The sequence below is a fragment of the Emydura macquarii genome, unplaced genomic scaffold (genome assembly GCF_026122565.2).
Source record: "Emydura macquarii macquarii isolate MOO-44397 ecotype Brisbane River unplaced genomic scaffold, CSIRO-AGI_Emac_v2 contig_1253, whole genome shotgun sequence".
In the NCBI taxonomy this organism is placed as follows: Eukaryota; Metazoa; Chordata; order Testudines; family Chelidae; genus Emydura; species Emydura macquarii.
The window spans coordinates 90752970-90770469 of NW_027131390.1; the positions used below are offsets into that span (position 1 = coordinate 90752970).

Sequence of the window (17500 nt, forward strand, 5' to 3'; positions counted from 1 at the left end):
AAAGAAGGAAAAAAACAATCAGATAATAATTTATAGTGAAGATTTCTGACTGATTTTCTTTAACTTACGTTAGCTATCACTGTCATTCATACTTAACTGCAGTGGGCAGTATAATATGCCCTTCTTTATGCTATAATTCTCCATTAAAATTAAGTATGCATTGATGATAATTAAGTAATAATGAGATAATTAATACCTCACTGACTATCTAGCTATTTACTGGTATGTACCACAAACAAGCACAAGAAGTATGAAAGAATTAAAGATTATCCAAACTCAGAGAAAAAACTTCACAGTGAGTTGTGTGTCAGTGAATAGACCAATGAGTCACAGGTCACATCTATAATAATATAATATATTATATTGTAATATACCTACATACTCTTCAAATAATGGGTAACAGCTACACTTAAGTACTATGAAAATGATCACTTTAATGTAATTGTAAAGATTAATAAGTGAGCTAACTTTTCATGGTTCTATAATGACCCAGCAGTTCTAGTAGGTAAAGAAAAAATTAATGATCCTGTTCAAATATGATTAATATCTAACTTCTTCCTGACTTAAAATCTGGACTAGGTTCAATAAAAATGAATTAAGTGAACATGCAGCAATTCTCTGCCAAACTTTTACATGGAAGTTGGTTATGCCCAATTTAAAAATATGTTATTAAATCCAGATAATAAATTCTAGACAGATTTTGAAAAGTAAATACAAATCTTTATGTAATAAATGCCCTGATGCAATAATAATAATAATAATAAAGTGACATATTAAAAGGCAGCAGAACATTCAAAGTCAAGGAACACCTATTGTTTTTAGACAGCAACACAGTAAAACCATCTCCCTGAAATGGAGTAGAACCATGGTCAACCTACTGAGGTTGATGCATGGTGAGTGTAGACACTGTACTACTTATGTTGACCCCGACAGTCCTCCAGTAGCTGTCCCACAATGCCACATTCCCTGCAACAGTGACTGCTCTGGTCACTATTTTAAATTCCACTCCTCCTTATCAGATGCGGAGCTTGCCAAGCCAAGTTGTGGCAACCTTATCAGCAAAGTGCAGACCCTCAGGTCAGAGGGCAGTAATCAGTGATGTGTGACTGTTAAACTCCACTGCCCAGGGGGTTATTGAGACCAGAAACTATGCACAACTTTAACTTCCCCAGCAACACATGTTTTTGAAATGCCTTTTCCAGATTGCCCATCTTGTCGAGAGCACCTAGCAGTGCTCCCTTGTTCTGTGCAACTGCCCAACCACCCATGCTGGTTATAGACATGTCATGCTGGCACTAGACGTGCTCCTGCCTGGAATAGACAGGAGGAATTGGATCTCCTGGGTCTATGGGGAGAACAGACTATGCAAGCGCAGTGCAGCCCAACCATAGAAACTTGAGCATAGGGAAACTGAGCAGATTGCATGGGGGTTGCAGGCAAAGGGGTATGACAGGGATCATCAGCAGTGAGGTGTGAAAGCAAAGGAACATTGCCAGGGATGCTGCAAGGCTGAGGAGGCCAACCATAGATTGGGGACTGCACCACAGACTTGGTGCTTTTACAAGGCAGTGCAAACCATGGCTGGTATAGCTCCCCAAAACACTCTGCAGATCACCGTGGATATCTTGGTGAAGCCTGAAAAAAAAGACCCCTGATATGAATAGAAAAGAGGAGGATGAGGACAAGGACGAGTGAGAAGGCTTGGTGCAGGACTCCAGCCATGCCATGAGCCAGGACCTGTTTGAGACTCCACCACAGTCTAACCATTCCCACAAGCAGCGCACAGACGAGATGATGAAGGGAAAGGGACTTCAAGTTAGTGTGTGCATGCATTTTTCCTTAGAACACTTACATGTAAAGATGGTGCAAGGCCCACTCCCAAGCCAACAAAACCAAGTATCAACTTTTTATTGTTTTATTCATATGAGAAAAAGTAGAAGTATAACAAATAGAAGTAGAGTCAATGGGTTAGGAGGTGGCAGGGCGGGGGTGGGGGGAGGGGAGAGAACCACATGGAATACTTTATTTATAATCATAGGGATGCCCTTTTTATTCTCCTGAGATATTGTGACAAAACTTTCATGGAGATACTCCGCAATACTCTCCTGAAAGTGTCCAGGGAGGGCTGCCTTATTTCTTCTGAAGTAGGAAACTTTCCCACACCCCTCTGTGATGAGTTTGGCTGGCCCCATTGCAGTAAACATGCTAGCGGTACATGGTCCCAGGTGGCTTTGGGACGCAAGTAGCAGCTGTGCTTTCTTTGCCATTGTCACCCTGAGGAGCAAAATATCAGCTAATATCACCACCACCTGTGGAAAAGAGTTCCAATATTAGTGCCATTGCCCTGTACTCATACTGATGGAACAGGGACTGGAATTTTATAGTTACATTCAACTGAAAATCCTTCCTTCCTGTCCCTGAAGGGCGCTATGTACCATGACTGGGGCTGGAGAGCTGTGCTTTGCTAAGGTTCTCTCAAGTTGCATATCAATAAGCATTTCTTATTATTAGTGTATTATTATTAATAATAAATAATAAATAATATATTAATTATATTATATTATTAATATTTCTGATTTAAAGGAATAAGGGAAGGGAGTTTTGAAACTTATCTTTCCCTCTCCCTTGTGTCTGTAAATCAACGGCACATCTGTCTGTCTTTATCAGCAGTTTCTAGAGCGGCTGCCTTTGAAGGGTGCCTTCTCTATTCATGTAGAACTCCAGACCCTAAGGAGGAGAAGAACTAAAGAACTAAGAAGACCAGGGAGGACATGTTCAGCAAGATCCTGCAATCCAGAGAACAAAGGGTCAATATGACTGACAGCATGGAGAAAGACAGCGAGGACAGGAGAAAGGCCCAGGAGTCCCTGCAGGACAAGGAGCAGGAAATGCTCCAGGACATAGTGGGTCTTCTCAGGCAGCAAATCAAAATATTACAGAACCTGGTTGACCTACAGGTCCAAAATCCCAGACTCCACCAATTGCAGTCACTGGAGAACTCAACAATCGCTGCTCTCTATACCCCCCAACATACCACATGGTATCATGGGCTGCAACATTACCCCTACTACTCCCGCAAGGAGAACCAAAGCTTCACATACACTGAGAACAATGTGAGAACAATGGTGGGTGTAGGTACACCCACAGCGGACTACATTTGTGCACTCAAATAGATAGAAATATTTACATCCTTTCTAGTTTTAAATTATCACTCACTAAGTAATGTTAAAAATTTGTATAACATTGCCTGTGAGTATTTTTGCACATTGATTTTTTGCAGTATTTTTTCCACTCAATAAATTTCTCATTTTGGAAAACGAAATTATCTTTATTAGCTCACGATAAATATTGCAGAATGCGTAGCGGTAGTCAAAGCAAACAGTACTTGTAAATGTACACCGAGCACACAGGTTCAGGAAAACACCCAGCCATGTTTATAAATGAATAGCAACAACACAGTTCCTAGCAGCACTCAAAGCTGCAGGCCCAGAGAACACTCCAGCACAGAACACTACTATGACTGACTGTTAAAATGCTCTTTCAAAGCCTCCCTCAACCACCTAGCTCCGTATTGGGCTCTTAGAATAATCCTTATGTTTGGTTTCTCAAAGTCAGCAGACAGCCGCTCCCCCTCTGCCCTCCACCCTGGAGGCAGCTTTTCTCCCTTTGCCTCACAGATACTATGCAGAACACAACAGGCAGCTATAAAAATTGTGATATTTTTCTCACTGAGATCCAGTGTAGTGAGTAAACACCACCACTGTCTCTTCAATCTGCCAAAGGCACACTCAGCAGTCATTCTGCACTTGCTGAGCCAATAGATGAATCTTTTCTTGGAGCTGTCAAAATGGCCAGTGTACAGCTTCATGAGCCAGGGGAACAATGAGTAGGCTACATCCTCCAGAATCACTATTGGCATTTCAATATTGCCAATAGCAAGGTGGGCTGATACCAAAATATGGATATGAATGCTGTCTATTGCCGCACCGCAATTTAGGTACCCCATTGCTGCAAATCCATCCACTATGGCCTTCACATTTTGCAGGTCACAGTCCTGCAAAGCAATAGATGATTAATGGCCCTTCATATTTGCATGACAATGACCCCAACTATGGATTTTCCAACTCTAGAATGATTTCCCACGGACTGGTAGCAATCTGAGTGCAACCGCCACTCACTTCTCCACTGTCAATACTGCTCTGCTTCTGGTGTCCATGCCTTGGAGGGCTTGGCACACAGATCCAAGAATGTGGCCTTTCACATCCAAAATTCTGCAGCCTCCTCTCATTGTGCCAAATCGGCATTATGATGCAATCCCACCAGACAGTGCTCGTTTCTTGGGCTCAGATGCAGCACTCCACTGCCTGCAGCTCCCCTGTGAATGCCATCAACATCCTTCAATTGGTTTTTTCTATGTCCCTTAGCAAACTGCCTTGAAGAATTTGTCATGTCCCCGGTTGTTGCAGTACTTCCTGCAGGTCTGCAAATACAGGAGAATTATGTGTCCTATATTTGCAATGTTCATGAGAAAAGTGCAGAGCTTTGCAGGCTCCATGCTTCTGTCAGAGAGGTCAGACACCAAAAAGGGCTGTGTGGGTTTATAGGTTTTTTAAAAAACAGCACACAACTTCTGGGGTATGGATGGCATATTGAATGGAGAAAGTTGCTTGCTGGGAACTTGACCTCTAGCTCCCAGAGGTCCCTGGGAGAAACATTTCTATCCCACAATACACAGTGAAAATTTTTCAAAAGGCACTTGGCTGGATGGCAGTGCCTGGCACATGGGGATACTGTGACAAAGTCAGGCTGGTCAGCTGAAAGAGGTTGGTGGAAGGCAGACCTTTAAAACCCTCTCCTCTGGTGATAGAGGAGGAAAAGAGACAAGTTACTGCAGGGCTAGCGGCAACAAGGAGAAAGGCTTCTCCAGGGGGGAGGCTGCTCTCCTCCTTAAAGGAGAAGCCACCTAATTGACTGCCTGCTGAGGGGAAGGATTGGCATCTCTGTTAAGGCCGCACCCCACCATCCCGCCCTGAGAGAGGCTAGGAAAAGGCATTCCCCTTTGCTTTGTGCTGTGAATTTGTTTCTTTTTGTTTAGTAGAGAAGTGTTCCTTCAGCCTCACCTAGGCCTATGTAGAAAATACAGAGAAATAAACCACAAGTGGGAAAATAAACACTGTCCAGAGTGGGACTGATTTACTCCACCCACATCCCCACTGCCAGAGGGGAAACACTGAGCCTGGTGAGGTAGAGGAGGTGCCTTGCCACAGATACCTACTAGTGCGCAATACTTTATATTGACACAAGCTTTCCAATGCAGCACCAATGCAAGAAGCCAAGTATGTATGTACCAGAACAATATACAAACTCTGGCAGCTGTACCACCAACGTTACTTGCCTCGACCACAGCTGGTAGTGTAGACATGCCTTTAGTGTTGCTTTAGTTTTCATTACATTTCCTTGGTTTTATTAATATAATACAAACTGACCTACAGGCAATCTCACATTATATTATAATATTAACAAAGACATCCCTATTTGGCTTTGAAGTTGACACCTTGATGCAATAAATGGAATGGGAAGGGGATAGAATTCGCACCTCATTGAGGTTAGTGGAGATGGGCTAGTCTGAATTCCAACCTTTGCAGTTGTAATTGGGCATAGTCCTGCAATCTTCTGTCTCTTAGTGGTCCTTAGCTGATGAGTGTCTCCATTAAAGGACCACATGTGTGAGCAAATGTTACTCTGTATGAGTAAGGGTTACAGAATCTGGCCTGCAGTGATTTTGTAGAAACACACACAGACATATTCTTCCATACAACCCACAACAACTTTGAGATGGGAAACAGGAGAAAGTCACAGATGTGACAAAATTCACCCAGTCCACAATCTGAGGGAGAATTCTGCAGTTTAGCATGCATTCTGCAAAATTCCACATGCTCTAGGCTTTAATTTAAATAAAATAAGTGTCTGCTCATTTCTGTTGCTAATATACAACCAGCACAATGTAAATATATGTGCTTCTGTCCTGGTCACCTAGCCTTGCAGAGAACAGTATACAGGTGAACAATAGGCCAGTCATGCAATCTTTACTCACGTGAGTACCAGCATTCCTTTTAATATCAATGTGTTTGAGAGAGATTTCTAGAATGCCTTGCATGTAAATCCTCTCTGAAGCAGCTCTTGTCAGGTGAAGCAGGGAGAAGGTGCAATAGGCTGTTAATGAGGGTTGAGGCTTCATTAAGCTCTGCTAAAATTCTTAGCTGATGCCTACTGATGTTAATAAGTGATTTTAAAGTCACTTATAGCCTTACTGTTATCTAACTCACTGTCATCAGAGATGATTATTGATGTATTAATTGCTGAAGGGTATTTATATACCAAGTTTCAAAATTCAACTATTTTTAGCTATTTGTATGAAAGGAATTAATGTATGCAATGGTAATATGTATCTAAATGGAAAATGTGTGAATTATTTATTCTTGCAAAATTTAAAACAAACAAAACAAGGATTGAAAGAATTTACTTAAATTTCACCTTTTGGAAGAAACCAAGCAGTGAAAATTTCAGCCCCAAAGATGATTTTTTTTCATAAAGTTCTTAGCATATAAAACCAGTATTATAATCTTTTCCGTATTAAAAGAAATGTTAGACGAGAGAGTTTTATGGATCATGTACTGATCATTAAAATGCAGCCACTTCTTTAGTGGAACTTTATAACAGTTTAACAGTGCACAATGACAACACATTGCTGTTTAGGAGAGGAAGAGAAAAGGCCTACCATTCCCAAATGAAATACAGAAGGTTTGGGTAGGCAAAATATATGAACTTGAACTTGATTTTGGCCAGGACATAAAGGATAACACCCCTATTCTAATGAAGAATGCCATGGAATCCTAGACTGATGTTTATTGTGCATAACTTGTTGGGTTAACTTCTCTCCACCACGTTCTTCTGCCTATTTCTTCCACCTTTTACATCTTTCAATATCCAGACTATGAGTTCTCTGGGATGGGAATTGCCTTATTTACATTCATGCAGTGCCTAGCACTTGGAGGCCCTGACCCTAGACTGAGGCCTCCAGTCGCTAAGGTAATACAATGATAAAAAATAACAATACTAGTAATAATGCAAAAGCAATCTTCTGGACTTCCATTTTTACATCTCATTTGGAAGTTTGTATGCCCTTAATAAGTGGGAGTGGCTTCCAAATATGACATCCAAATATAGAGAAAAATGTAAAATACCCAGAGTGATTGCATGAGTAAAGTCTGCGTTTTAAGGAAGGTACAAGATGCTTACCAGAAAAAAGACATTTTTAAAGATAAGGGAAAATTAAAAGTAGAAACAATAAAAATAACGTAATCTAATCCCTATTAGTTCAGCCATTTTTAACTCTTATACAGCACACAGCAAAGAAGAAGATCAATTGGATTTATCTAATAATCACAGTGGTTTTTTAAAATGTCTAAAATATGTAATCATTTTGCCTTGGCAACCTAAAACTCAGGAACAGATTACTGTTCCCACTGCATAAGGAAATAACTGACAACAATTAGTATTTATTCTTGTTGCTTTTGTAATAAAAATAGAATTCCATCACTTTCAAGGAAATGTAAAATATTAATAGGTATGTGATGATCTGGGTAAATGTGACGCCATAAGGAAACGATGGAGAACAGGTTGGAAATATAGTGCTTTTTCGAATGTACTGAATTATCAAGCTCGTGACTGTGCATTTTGACAAGAGCAGCCCTCAGATTGATACAATAGCCAAAGGGCACTTTTCCTACTGAGAAGCCGTTTGTTTCCATTTGGAAAAGGGAAGAAAAAAAATGGATCACAGCCTACAATCAATAGAGAAGCTTCTAGCTACTCAAGTCCTGTCTCATTCACACGAGGTCACTAATGACTGGGAAAAAAAGCATGAGATAAGGAGTAAAAAAAGGAAAAAAACACCACCACTATATGGAGTACAAAAATGTTAAGCCTATCACAGAGCAAAAAGTTAGATTTTTATTGGCTCTGAACAAAAAGTTAGTACTTGTAACTGGCAACACAAAACAAAGTCTCTACTTTCTAGAGAACTTGATGATTTATGATAATAGTAATGAGTTATAGATCAATCTATATGGGTATCTAAAGCATCAGCAGTTCAAATCCAAGGCAGGTTAGTGGTGAATTTAAATTACTACCATAAAATGGCTGCTCAGTGCCAGGGTAAAATGAATCTGTTGGTCATAGGCCATTTCCTAGTGAACAGGTGTCCACATTACAGAAAGCACTGATATAGCTGAAACTAATTAGCACCACCATTGGATATCTCCAGAAAAAGGTTAAGGTCTGATTATGTCCAGATTATGAAATATTCCCACTGATTTAAAAAAATCTGGCTGGGTTTGTACCAGGGCCATTGACATGAAGAGTGCTGGTGTTACTAGCCAAGTTTCTTGCGTCAAAGCCACAGGCTCCCACCTGCAGGTGAAGGATTCTGCTTTTACGCAAAAAGCACTTCAATCGGGCTGAGAGCTCCTATTACCATTGATACAGGGCAAAAGGCTATCCTATTGCCTAAATCCTCGTTGTATAAATTAAAGCTGTGCAGTGGCTAGTGCTGTAAAATATAAGGTAATGGATCCGTGCATCTCTGAAGGCAGGATTGAGGTCTTAGATTGTAATGATAATGTTTATCAATACCATCTTGCTTAGTTCATAGCTAAGGGAAATTTAGGAAACTATCAATTAAAAAAAAAGTAGATACTAGGTAATTGGATTTAATCCAGACCAGGTTAGTAGTGACTGAAAGTCTGTATGATTGAGTTGATGGATATTCTGGGGCCTCTGTAAACTGAGTCTGCTGGTTTTCCAATTGGAAATTGGAATCGGTGTCCAAGTCACAAAAAACATCATCACTAGTGGTGCTAATAGCCATCATTTCCAGGAATCTCCGCAGAGACATCAAGGATTAAATGAGCATAGAAATGGAACTCTCAATACTCATCACCTAGAGGTCTCTTGGATCTGAATTGGGGCACACACTGGTGGGACAATTTGGGCTAAATTCTGGGATAGTTGTTCTCCCCATTATACTTGTACTGTCAATAGTGCCAGACCTAGACATCTTTTTACAAGCATTAAATTTAAAGACTAAAGAAGAAGAAAAATACAGACTAATATGAATTGTCTCTGAATACTTATTAATGTTTTTCAGCCGGTGTTAGTGGCCCTTTAACTCACACCAGTTGCCTTTCTTCTCCACAAGAGTCTGCCTAAGCTTTCGGTTTCTGTCAGGCTGAGAAATAAACATACTTTAAAAATCCTTTTTTTTTGCATTTGACTTTGTTGGCTGCAGTCAATAAAAATGGAAGTAACAGAAAGATGATAACTGGTTAAACTTTGTAATAACTTTATAAATGCACTTACAACAGATATTGCACATCTCTTCTCTGTGCTCTGCAGTCAAACTGGACAATGAAACGACCACCTGTTAACTGCTAACAATGTGTCATTACCAGTTCTCATGCCTTTTTAAAGCAATTTTGGCTCTAGCTGCCGATAATTCTGGCGACGATACTTGTGTGAACATTAAGGGCACAGAAAGCCAAAGGCAGAAAACTGACAATACAGTTTGTGCTTAGACTGCTAATAAGTAAGTGAATAATATGATTTTTCTAATTCCACATAATTACTTAATCTCATGGAGCAAAAAACCGAAAAAAAATCCCAATACATATTTTTAAGCAATCCAATCTACAGTATTTAAATACAAGCTTCAATCCAGTGAGATTTCACACCAGATACTTCCAAATTTTTAAACAGTTTAAATAGCCTCTAATAAGGAGGAGGTCATTCACAACTCTCTAAGGTTGAAAAAGAAATGTAGACTAAGTTTATATCATTGATGGTGATCACTTTCTTTTGTTCTGTCTCCTAAATCATTGTTGAGTGAAATAGAAGAAGAATTATGATATCGTGAAAACAAAAAGGTCAGCAAATGGTGAGACAGTTGCAAGGCACTTTGTTATTAACTTTAGTCGAAACAGGATCAGGCCCTTAGACTGTTTCATTGCTTGTTGAGCCTTTTTTTAAACTGATAGCAAAAAATACAATGCAATACAAAATACAAGGATATATAAGAACATTTTGCACTGTCAAGGCTGCTTTACATTCTATTAAAAAGAGAAAAAGAAATCTGTGCAACTGGACAAGCTAGAGAAACCAAATGTGGCTGTAGGTTTCAAAATGAGGGATTTAATTGAATTTACTTTTGTATATACATATGTAATTCTCACTGTTGTTACCTATATTTACACTCATTTACCAAGGAGAATAAATCATCCATCCATCTGTGGTATTTCTAAGACTTGTATCACCTTAGCATTTAAAATCCCAATCCTGCAGAGAGATGTGTACAGGCAGATTCTCGGATCTGCGCAGAGCTTTACCACTTGTGTGCATCTCAAGGCACATGGAACCTCACTGAGTTTATCTATGGCTTGGTCTACACTTACCTTCGCGATTCAGCGGCAGTCGAGAGGAGTTACTCAAAGTACGCAAAGAACATGCGTAACTCCCGTCAACGTCTGTGCTTCTCTTCTGCATGCCATCTTCACTGCACTGCGCCGACAGGAACTGTGTTCCCGTCAATGCAGCGCTATGCCACTTGCAGGGGTGGATTAATAATGTCGACTTCTGGATTGACTGAGCGGGTCTTAACCGACCGCTCAGTCGATCCAGATAAGTCGATCTGACGGCGGCAACTTTGCTGCCGTCAGTGTAGACATAGCCTTAGAATCAGTATGTGCATCGCCTTAGAATCAGTATGTGCATCGCTTATTGGAAAAAAGGGAATAATTCTAGATTTGAGGGTGTTATGGGATCAGGAAGCCATGAAAAAGCTTTGTGCCTTTAGTCCTCACAAGATCTTCAACATCTCAATGCAATTTAAAAAAAAAAAAAAAAAGATCATCTGGAGTAGAATAAATCATTACTGGTTTCAGAGCATTTTCCCTTATAATCACCCTAGGCAAATAAAGTAAAACTTCAGACTTTTGAAATTTTGTTTTTCATAAAATTATAGCAATGTTTCTAGTTGTCTGAAGCAAAGGATTGGCCTTTTCCTGTACACAAATGAGATGCACAAACATTTATCAGACAAAATTACTCTATCAACATTCATTATTTTCCTGAAATAGAATTAAAGTCATTGTAATAGAATGTTAGGCTAGGACCCATATCTCTTTCTTTTAAAATAAACACCTTGGATAAATGTCTTTGCTTCCCACTGAATTTATTTTAGTTAGAAGACAATGTCCCTCCACTGTGAGTAAAAATTGTCCTTTGCTTGGATGTAAGTTATTTACCCAACAAGGGCAAAAATAGGCTCTAATATCAAGTTCCTAATTTCATTACATTTTGTATATAATGCAATTTATCTTATACAGTTATTTAATTTAAAAAAATCTTACTTAAAGATTTTCTGTGTTCAGACTTTGCTTCTTTGGACTCAGTACTTAAGCTGTTCAGTAATTCACTGCTAGAGGATCTTCGAAGTTTGAACTCCAGATTTCTTGTTGTACAACTCTGTTCTTTTGGCTGGAAATAATGATATTTTAAAAACATATATATTATATGGAACAATTTAGTATGAAATTACAAGAACACTCATATAGAATCAGAAACTGATAGACACTTATACCAGATGATAATGAATATTTAAGTTAAGGAAAGTGTAATACAAAACCTGTTCACCATAAGACTGCTGTTTTATGACCCTTACAGTTGGTTTTAATTTCTCAAATAAATTTCAGATGCTAAATTGGAAAACAAAAAGCCTAAATTTTTTCGTTGCTGACTGAAATGATTTCCCCACTGCTGTGTGTCCCCAAAGGGTGTTTCATAATTATTACATAGAAGAAGTTTCTTTTAAAAAGTCTGCCTTCCTATCTTGGAAAATTAAAATAAACACTGGGTTTCAAGTACCACTAATTTGGGATTGGATTCTGTTTGTGTGCATTTTGGAGGTAGAGAGAAGGAGAGGACTTAATGATCCCCTGTTGCCCTACTTCACCCACATGGAAGGCAACCAGATTGGGACTGCTACTGGTGTCTTACAACAAAAGGGGCAGTGCTACTGTAGCTGATGATACTCGATACCCCAAAAGGGATGCAACCAGGAAAAATGGAGATGTAACCATCCTGGTGCCCAATAAGCTCAGTCCCATGGTTAAAGAGAAACACGTTACACCTTTTCATAGTTATAGCAGTTGCTGAGTCTGTGTATAATCCCCTGTCCACACTGGCCTGATAATATGCGAATGCCATTGGCCTGCATAGATAACATGGGGCAGACACTCACCTGGTATAAACTGTCATATCTCCACTGATGATAATTTACATCAGCTGAGCATCTGCCCTTATATGCCCAGCTGCTACTGATTTATTTCTTTTTATTCCCCTCCAAAGAGGCTCAGGCTCTTAAAGCCAGGATTTAGCCCTTAGAGGCATGTTAAAAAACACAGCAACTGAATTTATGGGAGCTTAGCTAAATAACATAAGCTAGAAAGAGCTTCCACAGAAACTCCACCCAAAACTGTCCAGCAGGATATCAAGTGACAGTGCAATTGACCAATGAAATACAATGTATGAAGATATACATCCTCAGATCAAACTCTCCTTGGCTGATTATAGCTTGCAGGTATTACATTACTTGTAGCTCTTTAAAGAAGCAGCAGCCATTACAAATTAACCCTTTCAGGCGTGTCACATAGACAACCGTTTCAGCTGCTACCAACTCAGTTTCAGCAAAAATCTCCTGGAAAATTCAGCAGAGATAACTTTTCCTATCATATTTTACAGCAATCAAGAGGGGTCATTGTCCTATAAAAATAAATCTGTTCTTGAATCAGGCATAGTTAGAAAAAAAGGATTTTGAATTCATACTGAGTGTAGCAAAAAGAAAAAGAAAAAAACTATGGATGAATTGGGTTGGGTAATTAAAAATGGTTTTCATAAAATATAGCCCTGCTTATTTCTAGAAGAAAAACCCCAGTCTTCCTGGGAGAATAACAGCAATCAGTTACAAAGGAATATTATTTGCTAGTGCTATTCTTGTGAATAAGTAATATGAAAATGCATAAAAGGCTCAAATGTATTAATAGTTCTATTGAAGATTATATACTGTAGGCTGCATAAACAGAAAATGTAAAAATTCATTAGTTATTAAGCGCTTGTGTGCTTTTACAGCCCACAGTAAACCAATGTCCTTGTTATTCCAGAGAAATAAATGCAGCATTCTGTTTTAAGATAGGAATCAAATGCCTTTTTAGTCCAACAACCTTGTTTATCTGACTATTTTTTACAAGATATACATACATATTTATATATCCTTCAAATAAAGAAATGTCTCTCTAACTAGCTAGCTAGTTTTCTGCCTGTCTAAAACCTGTATAGATGCCTAAGCAAATGAAGTTTAAATTACTACATCTTAATTAATAAAGGTAACAGCCAAAACAAATACATACCAATCTGTCAATTGCATTTTTGATAGCGTGGAACCAATCCAATATGATGAAGTCAATATCTGACTGAAGGAGGAACTCATTTCCTGATATTGTTGTGATCTGGTTGGGGAAAGGGGGGGAGAAATGACAGGTAAGCAAACCACACAAGATAGATCATTTTATTTTATTTTTGTTAATATATACTCTCTCACACACTGAAATGCTTTCTTTTTGTACCAGTAATTATCTCTTAGAGAATTGGGAGTTACCAAGCAGTTTTGAACTTCTCTCTGACAACAGTTAGTCTATGTCACAACAAATGACTTATTGTTCCAGTAATATAACTATTAAATACAAAGAGTACTAAAATAATGTTAATGTGACACAAGTTAAGAAAAGCCAGGGAATTCAGAGTTAAGACAGACGGTTCAAATTTAAGTCACGGCACTCTGGAAAAAAAATGCATTTGCGTGTGTTAGAATTAATTGTGAATTTCCTGTCATTTTAAGTTTCTAGCACTTTTTTTTTTTTACATTTGATTTCTCTATGTTGAAGGTTATAAACATATTTACCTAAGACCCCAAGATGCCTCTTTCTGAAGACTTCAGTCAAATTAACTTCAGTGTTATTTATTTTTAAAAAATCATATAGACATCTATAGCAAAGTAATTAGGAGCCCATTTACCAAGAAAAATAGTTTATTTGAATACAAGTCTATTTACATTTTTGACCCCCACACTGGGAATATTTATCAAAAGAATATTAATTCCCCTGACATGCAGTTACACTGTCTAATGTAGCTGACAATTGGTGTATATATGCACACTTTTTCGTTCTTTCAGTCTGAACTTTTTCTGTGTTATAGGAATCATTCATATTTGGAGAAAGAGAAACAGAGAATGCCCATGTCATCACATAGAGAGACTGCATGGAAATTTCAAAGTACAGGGGATGTGCAAGTGATCTATACATTTGGCCATTCATTCAGACATGTCCCATGCTTTATTACTGAGGAACAAATCCTGATGCTCTTACTCAGCTCTTTCACAAGCAAGAATCTCACTAAGATTTTTGCCCAAATATGGAGTGAAGAAAAATGAAGTAAGGTAGGCAAAATTTGGCCTTGGATGTTCATTTAAACAAGAGACACGACATGGTATGGTGTTACTGCTTAGTCTCACCCACCTGGACTTTATTTTAAGGCATAAAGGTTCAAAGGCCAAGTGTCATTACCACCTGAGCTGCTATGCTATTAATTTGACCACACCTTGGAGCGTTTAATTGCTAGTCAGACCTCATCTTGGAGCAATATCCACAAGCACTAGGGTGACCAGATAGAAAGTGTGAAAAATTGGGACAGAAGTTGGGTGCGGGGGGGAGAAGGGGGAGAGGGGGGAGGGGAATAGGCTCTTACATAAGACAAAGCCCTGAAAATCAGGACTGTCCTTATAAAACTGGGACATCTGGTCACCCTAACAAGCACATGAGTCCTTTTGATATCACCACACATCATTCCCCACCTCCTCCGCCCTGCCGTGACACCAGAAAAGGCAATGCAGCCTAACGCTTTATTTAGCTGTTTTGTGACCCTCTCCGTTTTGAGGAAATTCCTCCAAGAGGTGGTTCCAGAATCAGCAGCAGCTAAGAAAACTCCTGGCAGCACAGCTCCAATGAAATCATGCCCTCAGAGTGCAAGGAAAGGTGGGGCAAAGGGGCCAGGACCTACTGCCCATTCCATCGGCAGCAAGGAGGATGTGACAGAATGATCGGGGAAAACTCAGGGTCTCTTCCACAAAGGAGGCAATCAGCCCATAAGGATTAATTATATTAACCCTTAATGTAATCGCCATGAAGTAGATCTCAAATCCTTGATTCCCAAGGCCAGCGTTACCCTTCTTGGGAACTGAGAAGGTAAAATTCCCCTCTCTTTTTCAGCAACAGTACAAATTCAAAATCTAACTTAGGGTAACTAGCTAATGGAGCTGATATCTGATTCTTTTCCTTTACATTTACACTGAAAGTTTTTGGGTTATAAACGTATTACATAACATCACAATTTATTAATGTACACATGCAGAAATGAATTAGACCAAACATAGAGGACAAGCCAATCTAATACATCTTTTCCAGTATAAACAAATCATTATTAAAATTATAAAAAGGAATAACATTTTCAAAGTAAGAGCAACATACATAATTAGATTTACTGTATTTTGAAGGCTTACAAAGGACACAACATAGTTCAGTCTTCCGTTCAGTAAATTCAGGCTTTATTAAAATATAAGTATTACAGCATTGCATAAACATTGTACTGTATGATATGCAAAAGAGATACTTCATTGCTAACAAGACTAAAGCAAAATACATTTTTAAAGTTTCTTTGTCTGAATATGTTATTGTAATAATCATATATAAACGGTGATTTATGAATAAATCAGTAAAATAGATCACAGAACTGAAGGAAGAGAATTCATTCAAAATATACTCTCTGTAAGATACAGTTCAAGTCCTTTTCTCTCTTTCTTCATACTAATCTTCAGAGTAACTAGACAATTTTCAAGAAGACTGCTACTGCTCTCTACAGTTTAAATGCATCCACTTCTTAATTACAGTCAGTAATTGACTTTGTTCTGCTCCATTCCAGTCAGTCACAGGAAAGCAGTTCCAAAGGCTCTGGCTGGCAAATCCCATTTAATGCCTAGGTTTCCTATCCCACTTTTATATATTACCTCCTTAGGATTTCTGATAAATGGCTCTGGGAAAGGATCACTAAACCATATTTGCACTTTGAACAATCGAATTTCCAGCACCCTTGGGAAAAGACATCAGTAAAGAATGCTAGCTTTGACTAAACCTTGTGATTGAACAATTTATGATCACTGCCCTAAATGCTGTATAACTAGCAACAAGAGTAAATGGTTCAATATTAAGGGACACTAACACATCATCGATGAATCAGGCATTGCTGAAATAAACATAGGGAATAGAGAAAAATAAACAGAAAAATCTGCAAAAATATGAAACGCTCTGGCTAAAGCTGCCACAGTCTTCATTTTGCACGTTACTCCACTTCTTTAAATGTCTCCTAAAATCCTTTCTCTCAGCACATCATGTTTTCAAGGCATGTATTCTGGCAACCTTAAAAATGAGCTGATGTTGTTATTAATAGATATCTAAAAGGAGTAAATAACTTGTATATCCCTCTGTTATTTGGGGAGGGAGTGTCATCCAGTGGCTAGACAAGATGACTAGGAATCAGGACTCCTGGGTTCTTTTTCTGGCTCTGTCACTGACTTGCTCTGTCACCTTGGGAAAGTCACTGAAAGTACAAGATCCTCTTAGAATCATAGAAGATTGGGGATGGAAGGGACCTCAGGACGTCACCTAGTCCAACCCCCTGGTCAAAGCAGGACAAATCACCCAGGCAGGGCCTTGTCAAGCCAGGCCTTAAAAACCTCTAAGGATGGAGATTCCACCACCTCCCTAGGTAACCCATTCCAGTGCTTCACCACCCTCCTAGTGAAAAAGTTTTTCTGAATATCCAACCTAGACCTCCCCCACTGCAACTTGAGACCATTGCTCCTTATTCTGTCTTCTGCCACCTCTGAGAACAGCTTAGCTTTGGAACCCCCTTCAGGTAGTTGAAGGCTGTTATCAAATCCCCTCTCACTCTTCTCTTCTGTAGACTAAATATGCCCAGTTCCCTCAGCCTCTCCTCATAAGTCATGTGCCTCAGCCCCCTAATTATTTTCATTGCCCTCCGCTGGACTCTTTCCAATTTGTTCACATTCTTTCTGTAGTGGGGAGCCCAAAAGTAGACACAATACTCCAGATGTGGCCTCACCAGTACCAAATAGAGGGGAATAAGCACTTCCTTCGATCTGCTGGTAATGCTCCTACTAATGAAGTGCAGTATGCCATTAGTCTTCTTGGCAACAAGGGTATGCTCTTGACTCATATATAGCTTCTTGTCCACTGTAACTCCCAGGTCCTCTTCTGCA

General features: G+C 39.0%; 1 protein-coding gene across 4 annotated transcripts in view; it reads right to left on the reverse strand.

Moving 5' to 3' along the window:
- Positions 1 to 17500, reverse strand: part of ARHGAP15 (Rho GTPase activating protein 15) — a 431141-nt gene that overhangs the window by 200378 nt on the left and 213263 nt on the right. For all 4 annotated transcript variants that reach the window (XM_067549899.1, XM_067549898.1, XM_067549900.1 and 1 more), the window contains 2 exons: positions 13521 to 13619; positions 11466 to 11592 (listed from right to left, as the gene is read on the reverse strand). In XM_067549899.1, coding sequence (XP_067406000.1) covers positions 11466 to 11592; positions 13521 to 13619 — 226 coding nt within the window. The remainder of the gene's footprint in view (positions 1 to 11465; positions 11593 to 13520; positions 13620 to 17500) is intronic.